We start from the raw sequence: 19,142 nt of genomic DNA, 5'->3' as shown, positions 1-19,142 counted from the left end.
AGGCTGCTAAATCCCACCCCCACACTGTAGAGATCCCTAGATGTAAAAGATCTTTTTACTCCAATAGTTTCTTCCCCAGAACCGCTAGACTCTGGAATTCCATTCCAGGTCCCTGCTTCCCCAACAGTACTGACGTGCAGAAGTTCAAGTGTAACGTGAACCGACATCTTGCTGCCCAAATCCCTACATAGTACCCCAGTAGTTGTTGCTCCTGATAGTAGCCTCCTACACCAAAGTGGCAATTTGCCTTGTTTGGGGTGAAAATGTAATAAAAAAAAAAAATAAAAAAATGTGTACTTTTAAATTATTTAACACATTTATTGAGTTAAACATGATATATGAGTCATGGGATTAGACAATGCTGCAATAATTTTTTGGAAATTTGCAAAATCTATTGTAACCATAAGAGTACGTAGAACAAACATTTTTGGATTCAATAGAAATTACTTATCGAATTGATAACAAACAGATTAATGTAATAAGTTCATTTCCATTTTTATAAATAGGGACTGTATGACAGTAAGTAGAGATTATATAAACTAGTGTGAATTTTGTCATAGGTAACATTAGTACATGTCAGGATAACCTAGTGGCAAACGGAAATAGACCCATCTGCTACTGCTAGCATCACTGAAGCGATTGGGGATGGAGGGTAGTGGGGGTCAAGGGTTATTTCCCTAGACAAAACGCGTTAGAAATTCTGGTGTCAAATGATATTACATAAAAAGATATGTGTTCAGGGAAAAGAACACAGTTTCCCGTCGGTCGGAGTCGGGAAAGGAGATAGGTGACATGCATCTGAAAATGTAGAGAGAATGTAAACAAATGCCACCCTGATGTCTGTTGTCTACGTCTCTCAATCCTCAAGTTAAAACAAAAAAAAAAAAAAACAAGTTTCTCACTACTGGACAGAGTTCAAAAGAGTTGCCAACCAAACAGGTCCTGAACTGTCATCTCAACTTCAGCCTCTTCCCCTATTGATGAAATGTTGTATCCCTCAGCCTGTTTTACAAGTATTTTAATGGTAGATTCTCCGACAAACTACAAGCCCTTGTACCCCTTCAATGTAAATACCTCCAACAAAGCCGACAAGCAGCAAAATCCCACCCCTGTACAGTAGGGATCCCCAGATGCCAGAAAGCTCTAATAGTTTCTTCTCCAGACTTGCTAGACTTTGGAATTCCCTTCCAGGTTCCTGTTTCCTCGACTGTACTGACATGCAGAAGTTCAAGTGTAATATAAACGGATATTTTGCTGCGAAACTCCTTACATAGTATTCCTGCAATTATATCCCAAATAATAGCCCTCTACATCAAAGTAGCACTGTGCCTTGTTTGGGGTGAAAATGCAGTAAATAGAAAAAAAAAAAAAAAAAAAAAAACTAATCAAAATTAGATTGGTCTCTCCTCTTGTAAACAACATCTCTCTAAATAAACCTTTGAAAGCCAACAAGTCTCCTTTTTGCGTTTCCATACATGAGTTTTATTCACCGATCAACAGCGACTACATGACACAACCACACAAATAGCTAGTCACTTTTTATTTATTTTTTTATTTTTTTTATAAGGGAGTCACCACTTACCAAGGTGCAAAGGCCACTCAAGGATAAGGGTTAATGAATGTAAGGTGGTAGTGTAGTAATCGTTAATGGTGTGAGTTGGATAGAATTTAATTATTTAAGGAGACGGTTCAACAAGAACTTGTTTACACTGAACTTGAAGGCTACGATATTATAGTTGGCCGGGAAGCAGGCTAGTGGAACAGTGTTTCACAGGCAGATAGTTCTAGGAAAGAAGCTTTGTTCATAAATTTGTATTTAGATTTAGTCACAGACAAAGAGTGGGGGAAATTGTTGATAGTGGTTGTATGTAGCCGAGTGTTTTTTGTAAAGAGTCTGCTAAATGAGGGACCATAGATTAGAGCTCAGATAAGCACTTGCTAAGAAAATAATGATAGAGCAGAGATAGGCTCACAGCGTCTCTTCTGTGGGAAAGAGGCTAATGGGAAAAGAACAGTGCATCACCTACTAGGTTTTGAAGCCGGTTTTGAACTCTATTCAAGCCAGGATAGGGAGCGCTGAGTAGCTCCTGCCCAGATGTGGCAACAGTACTCTATTTTAGGATGTACTTGGCTCTTATACAGACAGAGGATTGCATCGGCAGTAAGATGCCTACACCCAACAAACACGTTTGTTGGAAGAGATGTGTTCGAACAGTTCGTTTAACATTAAGAAGGTTTCATCATTACTTAAAAATTAATTCTGTACGTAGATTTTTTTTTCTTTCTTTCATTATTTGAGATTACTAAAAATGCTATAGCTCGTACCTGTCGGAGAGTTCTTTGATCTGTGGAATCGACATGTAGCGATTGAAATGCTCCAACACATTCAGAACACCTTGCAGTAAGTTTGCAACTTCTAAATATTGCCGGCGGCGTGTTAAAACACTAAAAGTAGAAAAGATTAGAAAATATGTATGATTCTAAATGTTATTCAATAATTTTAAGATACAAAAGCAAAACAATGGTTATTTGCAACAAATGAGTGTAATGTTTTTTTAATCAAGAAAATTAAAAAAAAAAAAAAAACAGAAACAAAAAAAATTTTTTTGTTAAATTACAAAGTAAATCAAATCCCAGAGCAAATAATGAAGTTATTTGCTGTTCTTGTAATTATTTCCATTATTCCTTCCACAGGGAGCGAGAAGGAGAAAAGATCAACTGCCACTGTCATCACTCCGAGAGACATCACTTTCCATTGAGAAATGTTTTAAGTGTCAACAAGAGAGACAACAGTCGTTTCTGTCCACAACACATCAGCTAGTTGTTCACAATGGGAATCAACAAGAATTCCCCTTGCAACGGTACAAATCATTTAACACAATATTACAAATGATAAATAAATGTAATGTTTTCATCAAGAAAGGAAAAAAGAAAAAAACGATTTGAAAATTTCATTCACAACGAATTCAACTTACTTCAAACTGTCCACTCCTCCAACCAACATATGCAAGTGATTGAGAGTGATGATAGAACTTGTCAGGTGACGTTTCGCATGATCTAATTGTTTGATGTCACGAGTGATTTCCTTGACCTAAAAATTGATAATTAATTTATTCATTTATTTTAAAAATTCAGATTTAAGTTTTTCTTATAATTAGATCATTTATTAGTTTACTTCTTACAAAAAAGATTGTTTTTAATATCAATTTTAATGAAAGATGCCAAATAATTAGATCAGAGTTAAATGATGTTTTAATGTTTTCCAAAATATTATGAGAAAGTAGATTGCAATTTTAGGATTAAATGTAAAATCAGGACAATTGTGGCTTCTGAAAAGAACAGATTTAGCACAACATCGTTATGCTAATTCTGTTATTGTGCAACCAAGTCAATTTGAAATATATACATGATACTATTGGCCCCCCCAGTATTGGGAAGTGGTGGAGAAAGAGAAAAAGAAGCATGACAACAGATAAGAGGAAACAAGTTTATTGGGAAAACAAAGGTATAGGAAATGGGGTTGGTGGAAAGACAATGGAGAGGAAGTTATTCATCAAGGTACACAAAAGAAAACAAAAAATGGGATTGTTAGTTAAGATGTGTGTGATGATAATTAGGACAAAGGTCAATATGGCTAGAATTAATTTATGATTATTTTTAGGAGTGGCAATAAGTTTTATGACAGTTTACGATGGTTAGGAATATTTGGGGACAGTCTTGGGTGTGACGGTTGATGACACAAGTTAAGGATAGTGTCCAGCTTGGGACAACTGGCAGCTAGGAGGTCCTCAGTGAGAGAGATCAGAGTTACAGTTTGATGCAAGCTGTGGCTTTGAGCAGATGGGAAAATGAATTGATCAACCAACTGATGCACAGACTTGACAGAAAACTTAGATGTGGTCGTTAGCGTGGAGGAGGCCAAGGATATCACACACACACACACACACAGTGCAACCAATATTTACAGAAAGTGTTGGAGTCTGTGTTTTCTTTTACGTTCTGTTTTATTTTATATTTTTATACTTGTGAACCAGTGCACGCCCCACTCAACAGCTTCCAATATGAGAGCTGACAACACAGTAGAAGAGAAAATAAAGGAGAGGATAAGATGAGAGGTTAAAAAAAACTATTGATGGCACTTAACGTTGGGGTTGGCAGTTGTTGTCGAGTGGGGTAGCACATGTGATTATCCAATGTATTTAGCTTTAGGAAGTCATGGTATTTTATTGGTATTGACTTCCTCTTCCTCATTTTGCTAAATCAGTTTGTTTGTTTTTTTAGTAATTATTCTTTTTCTAAATTATGATCTTCAAATTTTATAGGACATAACATGCCTAGAGTTGAAACTTTATGACTTGGGTTAAACATTTCTTATCGATTGCAAAAAGATATTGTGCATCTCCTCAAAAATAAATATTTGAAACAAACTTAAAAACTGAGCCAGGTGAAATTTCAAGCTTACTCAATTTGAAGGTTACTTTTCCTTTTATTTTTAGTTTGAGTTTTCACCCCAGACAAGGCACAGTGCCATTTTGATGTAGGGGGCTAATATTTGGGACATAATTGCAGGGATACTATGTAGGGAGTTTCAGAACAAGATGTTTGTTTACATTACACTTGAACTTCTCCATATCAGTACAGTCAGAGAAGCAGGAACCCGAAAGTTTAGCAGTTCTGGGAAAGAAACTATTAGTGTAGAAGGCTTCTGGCACCTGGGGATCTCTATTGTATAGGGGTGGGATTTTGCTGCTTGTCGGGTTTGTCGGGGGGTATTTACGTCGAGGGGGTACAAAGGCTTGTAGTTTGTTGGAGCATCTCATTAAAATATTTGTAACAAAAATAAAGGGATGCAACATTTCATCGATGGGAGAGAGGCTGAAGCCTGACTGACAGTTTGGGACCTATTACGTTGGCGACTCTCTTTTGAATCCTGTCCAGAACTGAGAGACTGATGGCAGATGCACCAGCTCAAATGTGACAACAATACTCCATGCATGAACGAATTGTGGCCTTGTAAAGGTACAGGATACTTTCAGGTGTAAGTAACTTTCTAGTACGGTAGAGAGAGCCCAACTTCCTTGCGGCAATTCCTTCAATGTATCTGTTCCAACTCATGTTCCCTGTGAACGTTAAGCCGAGGAGTTTAAACGACAGCATAGATACAGCACTTTTCATTGATATTAATGCACAAGTACATGTATTTGGTGACTTTAATGTCCACCACAGTAACTGGCTTGGTTTCTCTACTTACAGACACAGCTGGTAACATAACCTTCAAAAGTGATGATCGTCATCTGCAAATATTTAAATGTTTGCATGTTCTGTAGTAATACTACAAAATATGCTAGAGTTAATACAGTTAATTTTTGTTTCATGTGGTCTCTGCTGTTTTCATTATGACTTGGAATACGATTCTGAAAACAATCTCCAACTTTGCTCATACAAATATGCAGACGAGGCAATACATATACACAATGTTTACATGTTAACAACATAAAATATGGTGCAAGTTCAGAATTAAACCTAATAAAAAAACAAAAATCATGTAAATTGATCAAGTAGTTTTTTTTTTTTAACTAAGAAAATCAAATTTTATGACAAAGCAAGACACAGTGTTTTGATCCACCATGTTTTGCCAACTGAATTCTAACTACTGAGATCAAAATCAGTCTTGTAATGGCTACAATTTACTATTATAAGTGCTAAAAATCATAAAAGGATGTTCTATAAAAAAAAAAAAAAAAAAAACTACTTTATCAATTTATATGATAGTTAGAATATGACATTTTCATTCCATGGTGGGTATGTACAGAGAATTTTCTGTATTTTTGTTTTTTAATTAGCTTGAATTCTAAATAAAACCAAAAATATATAAATATCAGTATGACTGGGTTTGATAATATTTTTAAATATTTATTCACAGAGTTTGGCTTGATTGTTTTGTAGAGGGAAATTGCTGTTCTGGTTTTGACTTTTCAGAACATGATTGAGTTTTTCAAAGAGAAAGGAAAAAAAACATCAATGTTTTGTGCATTTTAGGTCAGGAAGCTGACATTTTCAGATTGGCCCGATTTGGTAGTACCATGAACCATCACTATGAAGTCTCTTCTTATGCGATATCACATAATGACAATACAAAATGGAATGCTGAATTAATTGCTTGTCCAAGAATTGGAACAGAGAATGGAGTTTTTTTTTTTTTTATAGAAATTCATTTCATTTTAGTTGACATGGATGTCACCTTCATGACGTCAGACAACTGGGGTGATGGACACTGGCAATATGGTAGATATAACTAACATGAGTAATGGGTATTCTCAATATAATGGTCATTTCCTTCATCTTAGATTAACCAACATTACATTACATACTGTTTAAGATTTGTCAGAACTTTTTGGAACACACACACACACACACATTTTTATGTAGAAGCCAAAAGATGATACATTTCAGTTTTATGTTTTCTCGCATATCAACCCTTTTGGCCAATTTAATGTTGAACCACATTATCTATTGTAAATAATTCATTATATATGATCAATTGAACACAAGTTGCTATTTTACTGATAACCAAGAAAAAAAATGCAGGTGTATATCTTTTGCAATTGTATCAGTGCATTCGATAAGATTTGAACCCAGCACAGCCGATACCACAATTGTGATTATCAATTAGATCAATCATTCCCACATCCACTCATCTGAGATTTCTATATTCAAAGAAAGTATTTGAAGCACTTAAATTATTTCTACGATTTATAACTGAAATTTCTTGAAAATATCTTCTTGAATATTCAAGTTATAAATCGTGGATTACATAATTTTTTCTCAGACTTAATGATGAGAGATAGAAGGAACTTTTAAAATTTTTTTATTTTAACTCTTTTTCACTCTAAAAGGCATATTGCCACTTGGAATTGGCTACTATTTGGGATTGTGCATAACAGAGGACTGTGGGGAGTTGAACAGCAAGATATCTGTTCAGATTACATTTAAATTTCTGCAGGTTAGTACAGTTAGGAAAGCGTAAAACAGGGAAGGAATTCCGATATCTAAAAGTCCAAAGTAAGAAACTATTAGCGTAGAAGACTTTCTGGTATCTAAGGACTTCAACAGTAAAAGGGTGGGATTTGGCTACTTGTTGGGTTAGCCAGGAGTATGTACATCAAGAAGGCACAGTTACCAGGAGTTCAGAGCACATCACATTAAAGCACTTATAAAATAGGCATAGAGATGAGACATTTTGATGATGGGACGAGAGTGCAGGATCTATCAGATTTGAGACTCTTTTTTGAACCATGTATAAGAGTGAGAGAATAATGGTAGAGGCACCAGCCCAGATGTGACAACAATACTTAATGGATGGGCGAATTTTGGCCCTGTAAAGATAAAGGATACTCTTTGGTGTAAGTAATTTTCTAGTACAGTATAAGTGACCTTAAATTGATTTAATGCATTTCATTTGATATTTTTAATATTAAATGTTAAAAAAAAAAAAAAAAAAAAAAGAAAGAAAGGACTGACCATCTCTTCCGATTTTTCAGCTTTATCTTTGATATCTTTAATCTTGGAAAAGAGTTCTTGTATCGCCTTCTGGGCTTCTTCAAGTGCTTGTCTCCCATTCTTGCCAACATTGGTTTGGCCACGAACTACGGTACGGATTTCATCATCTAGTTTTCTGAATAAAAAGAAACAAAGCTTAGATATAGGTTTCAGAAATTTTTTTAAATGAGAATTTATAATTTGAATTATTATTCTCATCTTGCTTGTTATCTTCACAATGTTTTGGATGACATAATATGGACTTATGGCACAATGGTTAAAGTTTTAAGTGGCAGTGATCTAAAGGTTGAAGGTTCAATCCTTACTACGGGTGATAATAACTAAAAATAAAATAATACGCAGCCTTTCAGCTGATTGGATGAGTACAGCTGAAATTCCATATTGATCCCATGTTTGAAAATATACCCCTGAAGAAGGTCAGAGATTACATTGCCCAAAACGTTGTGAAAATAATAACTAAGATGAGAATAGTAGTTTAAAAAATATAAAAGAGAATTCGATAAAAATTTTCAGAAAATAATATTTTGGCAAAGTTTTTTATAAAAACAATTTTAAAATGACATCATGGTCATCTTCAAGTTCAATGTAAACAAGTTCTTGTTGAGTCGTCCCCTTAAATAATTAAATTATACCCAATTTTCATCATTAACGATCACTATGTTGTTGTCCTGGTGACCACTGTACACTCATTAACCCTTATCCTCGAGTGGCCTTCACACTTTGGTAAATAGTGACTCTTTTGTAAAAAAAATATTAAATACAGCATTTTAGTGTTTGTGAAATGATAACTAGGTTTATGTGCAAGAATTGTAAGAACAGAAATAATTTAGATGGCAAGGCTATTTGAGGTTACCCAGAAGTTTTATTACCATGGTGATACTATTGGAGCACGGGGAGGGGGGGGTAGATGGAGCAAGTGCTAGTGCATTTACAAGAGTTAAAAATGGATGGAGTAAGTTCAGTGAACTTTTAACATTACTAATTAGCAATTTAATTCTTGAAAGTTTATACTTTTTTAAAGGTTGTTATTGATTAATGTAATTTTAAAACTTAATAAAAAAAGAAACAGAAAAAAACAATAGAATTTATATTTTTCCAAATTAAATTGTCAATATATTTATTACTAACAGGCCGCCCGGTGTTGCTCGGTCATAAAATACACTTAAATATGATATTTTAATTTATGCAGATTTCATATTAATTACTATAGAACAAATTCTCTATTGATTATTATATTGTACCCAGTATATATAGTAATGATTTGAAAAGTTGAAAAAAAACAAAACAAAAAAAACTTTGGTGCTATCAGCTGGAATCGAAACCAAAACATTCAGTGCTCTAGCCTTCGTCGTTACTATCTGAGCTATCACTAGGTGGATCAAAACAAGGCTAAAAATTTAGTGACTTAAAGCTAAAAATGTATATGTATACATGCTCAGAAGCAGTTTACTTCTTCCAAGATCAACTGTTTCATTTTTTTTTTTATTTTGACCCCCTAGCAGCTATTTTTACAAGCTAAAAAACAAGACTGAAAGTGTTTCCAAGGTCCAAATACTCTATATATCAAGTTTCTGTAGACCAAATTTTCAGAGATGCGTTTAGCAGAGATGTTTTGCAGACACACAGAGACAAGATCACTTGTACAGCCTAAAGAGGTGTTTTCTTAAATTTTCCCTTAACTTTTCCTTATTCTTCTGATGATATAACAAAGTTTTGTTTAACTTTTATTCCTCATCTTTCATTTAATATATGTATATATATAGTCTTGGAAGTTTTTAACCTTTAAAACTATACAAAAAAATATTTTTTATCATTCGTTAGAAAATCATCTAGTCAGTAAGTCATTTAATCACCTGCAATCACTGCATCAACTCGCTCTCGAATTTACTATAATACCAATAATTTATTTTTCAAGGAATCATCAGTTGTTTACCATGAAACACTGTTTCGGGGATTTAATATAATATATATATATAATATATATATTTAATATATATATATATATACATGCATACATATGCATATATATTTAATATATATATATATTTAATATATATATACACATGCATACACGTATCTATATGCTAGATTGTTTTAATCCTAAATTCTATATAATTATGCAGAATGTAGAAACTATGCATAAAAAAATTAAGCTTAATAGTTAAATGAAACCAATCATCTAATAAGAAACTATAAAAAAATGATTAATTAATGAATGCTCATTTTTCAAAGGAATATGCAAATTAGTCAACCTTCATGAAGTCGTTCGCATATTCCTGTCTGAATATATTAAGAAATTCATTTCAATAATTTTTAAATAAAAGAAGACTTTTAATTACAATGTCAGAACAAGAAAAAAATTCAACTTAATAGGTATATAGATTTATATATTTTTTAGTCTTAAATATTAGACAATTACTTACATAATTCTCAAACATGAGCTGTTTCATGAATATCTAAATCGATTATAGTCTCACCTGATTTTGAATTTGATCTTACCAACGACGTCATCAATGTTTGCAAGAGATTGTTCGGTTGGGAAAAGTGTGTTAATGTAGTCAACAGGATTGAAGTCAGGTCGATCAAGAGGATCATTGCTTGGTAGAACCTTTAAAATACAAAAAAAGAAAATAAAAGGATTTTTTTAGATGATCATATTCATCCTGGTCGTTGTTTTCCTTTTTTCTTTCTTTTTTTTTTTTTTTTTCACAAGGGAATAACTACTTATCAATGCCCAAAGGTCACTTCAGGATAAGGGTTAATGAGTGGATGGTGGTCACCAAGACACAGCGTGGCGAGTGGTGATTGTTAGTGGTTCACAATGTTTCGATCTATGCTCCTCTCACCATCACGAATTCGGACGTCGGTCATTAACCTTTTCCCTACAAGTAATTAAATATGGAAAATTTTGAACATCGAATTTTCATCGCTTATTTAGACTTGCACTTTTAACGAAAATTAAAAGTAAAGAAATCAAGAGCTCATAGTATCAAGATCATAGATGGCTGATTAATTTTAATGCATCTAAAACCAAGCTTCTCTCTTTTCATTATAATCTCTCTGACCCTCATCTGGCCCAATTGAAATAAATGACCTTGTCTTGGGAAAGCACTATTTCTTGACAAGCTTCTGTGACTGACCTTCACTCCTGATCTGAAATGGAAAACGTACATCAAATCTGTTGCCAAGATCACTGGAAAAATAGTTGGATCATTCTATTCCAGTAGGTATCTCACTGCTGATGCAATCCTATATCTGTATAATAGTCAAGAAATGGAGTACTGTTGCCACATCTAGGCAGGAACTGCTCGACACGTTCTATGTTCAAAACCGATTTCGAAACCTAGTAGGCGATGCCCTTTTCTCTTCTTGCAACCTCTTTCCTATAGAAGAGACGTAGCGAATCTGTCTCTGTTCTATCATCATTTTTATGGCAAATGTTCATCTGAGCTCCAATCTATAGTCCCTCCTTGCCAAATTTAAAAATAAAACACTCAACTATCTGCAACCACTATCAACAATTTCCCTCACTCTCTATTTGTGCCTAAATCTAAGTACAGATTCCATGAACAAAGCTTCTTTCCTAGAATCGTCTGCCTGTGGAACACTGTTCCATTGGTCTTCTTCCTGGCCTATTACAATATGGTAGCCTTCAAGTCCAATGTGAACAAGTTCTTGTTGAGCCGTCCCCATAAATAATCAAATTCTACCTAATTTACACCATTAATGATTACTACATTACATTCATTAACTCTTATCCTTGAGATGCTTTCGGGCCTTAATAAGTGGTGACACCCTTGTAAAAAAAAAAAAAAAAAACATACAACAAAGTCTTTATCATGTATGCACTTTATGGAACAAAGAGGGCATATTTTAAAAATTACGTAATTTGATTAAGTATTTTTTTTATGAAAGAAAATCAAATTTTATGACGTGTTTGATGGGAGAGACAAGTTCATTTGGCTATTTCTTTTCTTTTCGAAAGCTCATCAATGGCTGCTAAAAATACTTTAAAATTTGATTTTTTTAAATAAAAAATATCTACTTGATCAATTTTTGTGAGTTTTGGAATATAACATTTTCAGTCTGTGACATGCAAGTTATTTTTGATTTTTGAAATAAGTGCAAGTCTAAACACACACCAGTTTTTTTTAACGTCAAAATCGATGCAGATAAGCATGGCTACATTAAAAGTGTGTAGCAGCCGACACCCGCTACATCACAGGCAATCGACGAGATTTGAAATCCATTTCTTGCTGGCTTGTCCAATCACAAGCCAGCTCTCAATCATGTGACCAAGTATATAAAAGGCGAAATCATGAACCTTTAATTCTCTTTCTCGGTGCTTTGGCTCCCAGCTGAACGTGACTACTACAAGCTAGCTATGACTTTCTTCTAATTACCATTTATTTTGTGTTGTACCCAAACAAACACTCTTTGTCATGCTAAGGAATACACACACACACACACCTACTCTTTCTTATCACGAGACATTAACCCTTCGCCTTATCTCTACTGTTGGACGCACGCTCCTACAAACGTAAACACACTGAAGTTTTTGTCCTTTCTTTTTCCTGTAATCGGCTTCCTTTGTTCCAACGACTACTAGCTATAAACACGTGTGGACTGAACTGTTCTCTCCTCAACAAGCCGGCAATATATTAATTCTATCTTTACACAAGAACAACTGTCTCTTTCTTTCTCCTTCAACAGGCCTGACCTATACCTAATTGTCGGATATCTAATCTTCGTCTCCACACAAGGAACTCTTCACGACTACTATAAAAATATGTGCGCGTACAAACACTGGACTCTCTTACTAATATGTTTCTCTCTCCTAATAAAACTACTAACAAGAATGACAAATAAAGTTTGTTTATTAATATAGAATGAAAATCCATCTGATTGTTTTCATTTCTATAAGCACATCAATTTAATGGTTCTAAAATGTAAACACTGATTTTGTAATTCACAGGCAGAAAATTTATTTTTCAAGAAATCACGGATTATTTAACATTTCTTCTTCTGAATGTCCCAAAATTTATAAAAACCCTTATGTAAAATTCATAATTAGCAAACAGTTTCTGCTGGAAGTATTTCCATGTCAATCCCAAGAATAAGAATACATCTGCCTATAAGTTATGTCAAACCATCACATCAAAGGGTGACAAATCAGCAAAATCTTTTACAATGATTGATATGTTAAACCATCTCTGAGAAAGGTTCATTCAAAAGAAGCAAAAGTCACAGATAAGAAAAGGCAGCACAATGAATATTCAGGGACAGACATTGCAGGAACAAGTGGCAGCAACTACGAGCCTCCAGCAAAACACCAAACTACAACAGAATCAATATTGGCCAAAAAGAAAGTTTGGGATATTAATGACCACAGGTCACAATAGATCCATTATCTGATAAGAGAAATAATTGCTGTTGATATTCAACCATATTTTGTAACTTCTGAGATTGGATTTAATAGGCTTGTTGCAGAACTTTGTTCAAATTACATTTTATTCAAAAAGTACTTCACTGCAAAAATAATTTTCGATACATTTACAAAAGTAAAACAAAAATTCAATTGTCTCTTGCTGAAATTAGTAACATTTCGTGGACTACAGACATTTGGACAGCTACAACAGATAATGCTACCTTTCTGAGGTTGACAGGTCATTGGCTTTCAAATGAGTTTGAACAGTGCAGAGCTGTGCTTAGAGTTGTTCCATTCCCTGGTGCACACACAGGTGCAAGTGAAGGTGCAACACTAAGGGGAAACGGAGGTGAAGAAAAAGTAAACAATTTTGTCGTCTTGGCCAACGTGAAAGTGTCACTTTACTGTCTTCAAAATAATGCTTATAATAACGTTTTGCTTGATGTGAATGAATTAGTGACCCAAATAAAATGAGTACAGAAGTGATCTCTCTCTCTTCCACCTTCTGTATCTCTCTATCCGTCTCTCTCATATATAATGTCCCTCCCTTGCCATATATATATATATACACACTAGCTGTACCCTGCCATGCGTTGCTGTAGCTCAAATTGGCGCAATGGAAAAAGTTCCAAAATGAGAAAAAGCATGTTTCTTATAGGTTATAATTTTCCATTTCGTATGGGTACACAGTTTTTGTTGTTCCATTTTCTTAGCTGATCATCAATACATGGTTTAGTTTTTTTTTTTTTTTAATATTCATGAAAAGAGCCAACGTAAGTAAATACATGAATTACAGATGTTTGTAAAAGTGAGAAATTATTAATCAATGTTTAGTAACTTTTTTCTTTTAATATTCATAAAGAGCAAAACTTTTGGTCGTTGAGTTCCATGGCGACCAGCAAAATTATTTAATGGTCACTCCCTTAGCCCCCCCCCCTCCTCCTTAGTCAAGGCTAACACATGCGCATGTAACATTTATCATTTATTTACTTACGTTGCCTTTCACACTTTTACAAACATTTATTTACGTTGGCTTAACTCTTTTCATGAATATTGGAAAAAAGTTTGGTACTCCTTGGGCGTTACGTTCCATGGCGACCAGCAGAAAAAATAATAGTCACTCCCTTAGTCCCCCCCTCTTAGTCAAGTCTGACGCATGCGCACGTAACATTTTTTATTTACTGATGTTGCCGTTATAACTAAACGATTATTTGTCACTTTTACAAACATTTATTTATTTATTTTGAAAAAAGTTTTACTCTTTATGAATATTAAAAGAAAAAAAGTTACTAAACATTTATTAATAATTTCTCATTTTTACAAACATTTGTTTTTAAATTTTTTTTACATGACGACTTTTATTGCCTTTTTTTTTTTTTAATAGTAATTGCGAATGGGTATTCTGACAACAAATATCAGTTAAATTTTGCAAACCCGAAGTTTATAACAAAAACGTTTTGTTTTCGCACTATTCAACAATTTGTTCATCCGCACATGTAAATTAAAAATGTTTGTAAAAGTGAGAAATTATCTACTTATTCAATTTTTGTGATTTTTGGAATATAACATTTTCATTCTGTGACATGTAAGTATTCTTTGATTTTTGAAATAAGTGCAAGTCTAAACGCACACCAATTTTTGTTACATCAAAATCGATGCAGGTAAGCATGGCTACATTAAAAGTGTGTAGCAGCCGACACCCGCTACATCACAGGCAATCGACGAGATTTGAAATCCATTTCTCCCTGGCTTGTCCAATCATAAGCCAGCTCTTAATCATGTGACCAAGTATATAAAAGGCGAAATCATTAACCTTTAATTCTCTTTCTTGGTGCTCTGCCCAGCAGTACACATCGCCGGGGGGCTTTGGCTCCTGGCTGAATGTGACTACTACAAGCTAGCCATGACTCTCTTCTAATTACCATTTATTTCCACGTCCTCTACCCAAATGAACAATCTTTGTCATGCTAAAGAATATACACACACCTACTCTTTCTTATCATGAGACATTAACCCTTCGCCTGTCTCTACCGTTGGACGCACGCTCCTACAAACGTAAGCACACTGAAGTCTTTGTCCTTTCTTTTTCCTGTAATCGGCTTCCTTTGTTCCAACGACTACTAGCTATAAACACGTGTGGACTGAACTGTTCTCTCCTCAACAAGCCAGCAATATATTAATTCTATCTTTACACAAGAACAACTGTCTCTTTTTTTCTCCTTCAGTACACACTTCAAAATATTTAAGTGCACCACTTTCATCTGTGGAGAGTGAGAGGCTCTTTAGTACATGTTCTAATGTGTATGAATCAATGAGGAACAGGTTGCATCATGAGAACAGTTACAGTTTCTACATTACAACTTAAAAGTATTCAACTTTAAATACTAAGGAGACTATGAGAGCAGAGGAGGCAAGTAGCAAGAATAGAAGAGGAAGTAGAGCAGCAGCAGGTTCAGAACTTCAGCTTATAGCTATTAACTTAAAGAATTACAATTTGTACTTTGTAGTTGGTTTGTAATTTCTTTTTTTTTTTATCTAATGGTTTAATTATATTCATTAAAGAATTGGAAATTGTATCTTTTATTTTTTAATATATTTTATAAAGACAAAAAAAGTCATAATACTGGCCAGACACTTAATAAATGTTAAGTTAAATTAGCAGTTACTATGTTAATGTGTCAAAGCTTTCTGATGAGTCACTTGGTAGCAATGAAATGATTTAAATTTAATAGAAAAGAGAAAAATAATTAATTGGTCGATTAATCAGCACACCCCTAATATATATATATATATATATATTATACACACACAAGGTGCCTTCAATAAGTTTCCAGACATTTTTCATATTGGCACTTTTATTGATACTACACGCATGAAACTCTCGTCTCTTCAAAGTAATCTCCTCCAGCTACAGTGCACTTGTTGTACCATTCCATCAACTTTTGAAAGGCTCCATGGAAATCCTCTTGTGTAAGCATGTCAATGATCCTCATCACAGCATCTTTTATCTCCTCAATTGTCCCATAACGACAGCCTCTAAGGCTTTCCTTGAGCTTAGGAATAACCAAAAGTTATAGGGAGCAAAGTCTGGATTATAGGGAGGGTGAGGAGCTGTCTTGATGTCCATCTCCATCAAATAGTCTGAGACAAGGATGGAGTTGTGGACTGGTGCAATGTCCTGGTAGAAATGCCACTAATGAGATTTGAAGAGTGCTGGCTTCTTCCGACAAAATCTCTTCCTGAAGTCCCTCAAAACTTCAACATAGTATTCCTTGTTGACTGTCTGTCCAATGGAAACCTAGTGCATGTAGATCATGCCCGTGCTGTCAAAAAAAGGGATCATCATAAATTTTTGGGTGGGTTTGCGCTGTCTGGCCTTCTTAGGTCCGGGATAGCCAGCATGCTTCCACTGGGAATTCTGTCTCTGAGTCATAACAATAGATCCAGCTTTCATCGCAGGTCACCAGAGCATCAAGAACTGCAAGATCTGAATTGATCAGCTTGACCATCTCCCTGCTGTTATGAGAATGTCTTTCTTTCTGATCTTCTCTGAGTAACCCTGGGACAAACTTTGTGCAAATCTTCCACATCTTCAGTTCCTCACAAATAACAGTGTGTACAGTTCCAACACGGGCATCAAACTATGCACTTATTGTCTCTATAGACACACGACGGTCCTTATCCATAAAATTCTTTATTCGGCCAATCAGCTCTGGTGTTCTGACTTCCTTATTCCTCCCACACTTCTAATAATCCCTCACATACACCTTGCCTTCCTTGAATCTCTTATGCCACTCAAAAACTGATGCTTGATTCATGCAAGATGATCTGTATTTTTTTGGTTTGAGTGTTTAATTATGAGTTTAATTTACTAATCATTGTGGAAATAGTATCAGAAAACTTATAATTATTTTTCCAGAGATTTTTAAAGTTGATTTATTTCGACTTAAAATTCGAACAAAAGTTTTTTTTTTTTTTTTAACATTTTTCATTGTAATATTTTTAACAAGTAAATATACATTTTTTTTTTTTTAACATTTTTCATTGTAATATTTTTAACAAGTAAATATACATTTTTTTTTTTCCTTTTAGAGATTAACTTTAGTCTGTTATCTTTTAAACACAATCAAAATTTAGACATAAATAAATCATTATGATAAGCCTCTTTTAACAAGCATAGGGGGTCCGTTTATTTTCAGTTATTTTTGTCCGTATTGGTCGGTCCGCTTTTCTGCATAAATACCAATTTTACAATAGCAAGCACTGATTTTTGAATTGTTTTCTTTTAAAATGGTTTGATTTGCTTTGGGAAAACAAATCGGTTCTTACACAGTACACGGATAATGCTGCTTCTGCTGCTATAATAATATTATTTAGAAATCCATTATTAACATGGGGAGGGGAATCATTCTCTACTCTTACATAACAATTTAATAAACAAAATATACTGTAAAAATTGAAAAATTTACAATCCTATCTAAAAAAAAAGAAGATGTTTGTCAAGATAGAGTCGACAAATCGATGCTTTTTTTTTTTTTAAAATATGTTGTTTTAAGGCAACAAAAAAAATGTTACGTTCTTAATTGACATGCCGTAAATAGTAATATATCCTAAAATTACGAAAATTCATCGACTAGAAAGTTATTTATAGTTAAAAGTATTTTTTCCGGAAAATTGGGTAAAATTGCACTTTTCTTAGACGCTATTAAAGTAGACAGCAAGAGTCTACACACAAGGGACATAACCCGGAACAAATATTTTAGCTTACTTGTTCATGGCATGTAATATTTGTTGTCTATAACAATAGACTTTATTTTACTAAAAACACAATAGCAATTGTTCTACTCGACGGATTTTCGTAATTCTTGCATATATTACTATTTTCGACATAACAATTAAATATGTAACATTGTTTTTGCTTTAAACGACATATTAAAAAGATTTGTCGACTATATCTTCACCCAATAAACAAAACATACCGTAAAAATTGAAAAATTGACAATCCTATCTTATATATATATATATATATATATATATATATATATATATATATATATATATATATACGGTCAACCAGCTTTCTGCATAAGTACAGTAAAATTTATTTATCAATATGAAATGAACGACATTACATTTTAAGTTATTTATTTTTGGAGTTCTGAATATTTTGAGATAAGGTACGATTGTTAAGATTTATTTGGATTAATTGAACTAATGTTCTCGTCTTACGTGTTATCGTATTCCTTTTTGCTTTTTTTTTTTTTTTGCTTCTTTACTTTATATTTTTAATATGCTTGTCGGCTCAACAGTCATAACTATTTTATTAAAAAAAAACAACAAAAAAAAACTTAATTGTACATCAAACCTTTTAGGGTAGGGAGGGCACGCCTTCTTATAATTTACGAACCATTTTATAAGCTACCGAGACAGACACACGGGCAAATGAATATTTTCTTAAATAAATAAATACTGATTTCTCAAAACAAGAGAAGAATGTTAAATTATGGAGTTGTGTGTCGCAGTGTCGCATACGTGTCATAAAAAAAAAAAAAGCATAAAAGAGGGGGGAAAATCGACAGCTGCGATTTGCAATTCAACTGGTTGGGAGTTTTAGTTCGTTAAACACATTTATTTTTTTTTTGTCAAGTAACATTGACTACACAAGCAAGAACATCTTTAGGTTGCTCTGCTGCTATAACGCGGCCAACAATTCATGCATCATAGCAAAACTTACGATGATGCCGGCTAAACTATGATATTCGACCATTATGTTACCTGATCGATAGCTTCTTGTACTTCAGGAGGAAATATCAAGGTTGAATCATGAAAGTGTTCATCATCAATGATATCATCATCTGTCTCAGCAGTCGACGCCATCATACCACCGCTACAGAAATTATGGGTTTCAAACCGGTGTTGCGGAAAATATGTCCCGTTTAAATATTTTATTAAAAACAACTTTCATATCCTTTGTTTTTACTGCCCCCCCCCCCAAGGTGCTTATTTACTTTTGTTACCGTGCTATTTCCAGAAAATATTTTTTCATGTTAAATTCAAGTTTTACACTATCTTTTATATTAAATTAAGTGGAAGTAGAGAATAGTTAGAAAACACGCCCCATGTTAAGAATGGCTTTCTAAATAATAAAGTTATT

At 33.8% G+C, this 19,142-nt stretch overlaps 1 protein-coding gene across 1 annotated transcript in view; it reads right to left on the bottom strand.

The window, feature by feature from the left end:
* Nucleotides 1-18,920, bottom strand: part of LOC145278149 (vacuolar protein sorting-associated protein 53 homolog) — a 60,667-nt gene extending 41,747 nt beyond the window's left edge. Inside the window, exons 1-5 of the mRNA XM_080130433.1 lie at nt 18,764-18,920; nt 10,038-10,168; nt 7,522-7,675; nt 2,976-3,091; nt 2,326-2,445 (exon numbers count right to left, since the gene is read on the bottom strand). Of these exons, the coding sequence (XP_079986559.1) occupies nt 2,326-2,445; nt 2,976-3,091; nt 7,522-7,675; nt 10,038-10,168; nt 18,764-18,868 (626 nt within the window). The 5' untranslated portion in view covers nt 18,869-18,920. The remainder of the gene's footprint in view (nt 1-2,325; nt 2,446-2,975; nt 3,092-7,521; nt 7,676-10,037; nt 10,169-18,763) is intronic.
* Nucleotides 18,921-19,142: the final 222 nt, after the last annotated feature.

The sequence above is a fragment of the Euprymna scolopes genome, chromosome 1 (genome assembly GCF_053919585.1).
Source record: "Euprymna scolopes isolate OS-2025 chromosome 1, ASM5391958v1, whole genome shotgun sequence".
Lineage (NCBI taxonomy): Eukaryota > Metazoa > Mollusca > Cephalopoda > Sepiida > Sepiolidae > Euprymna > Euprymna scolopes.
This window is presented reverse-complemented; position numbering and strand designations above follow the sequence as displayed.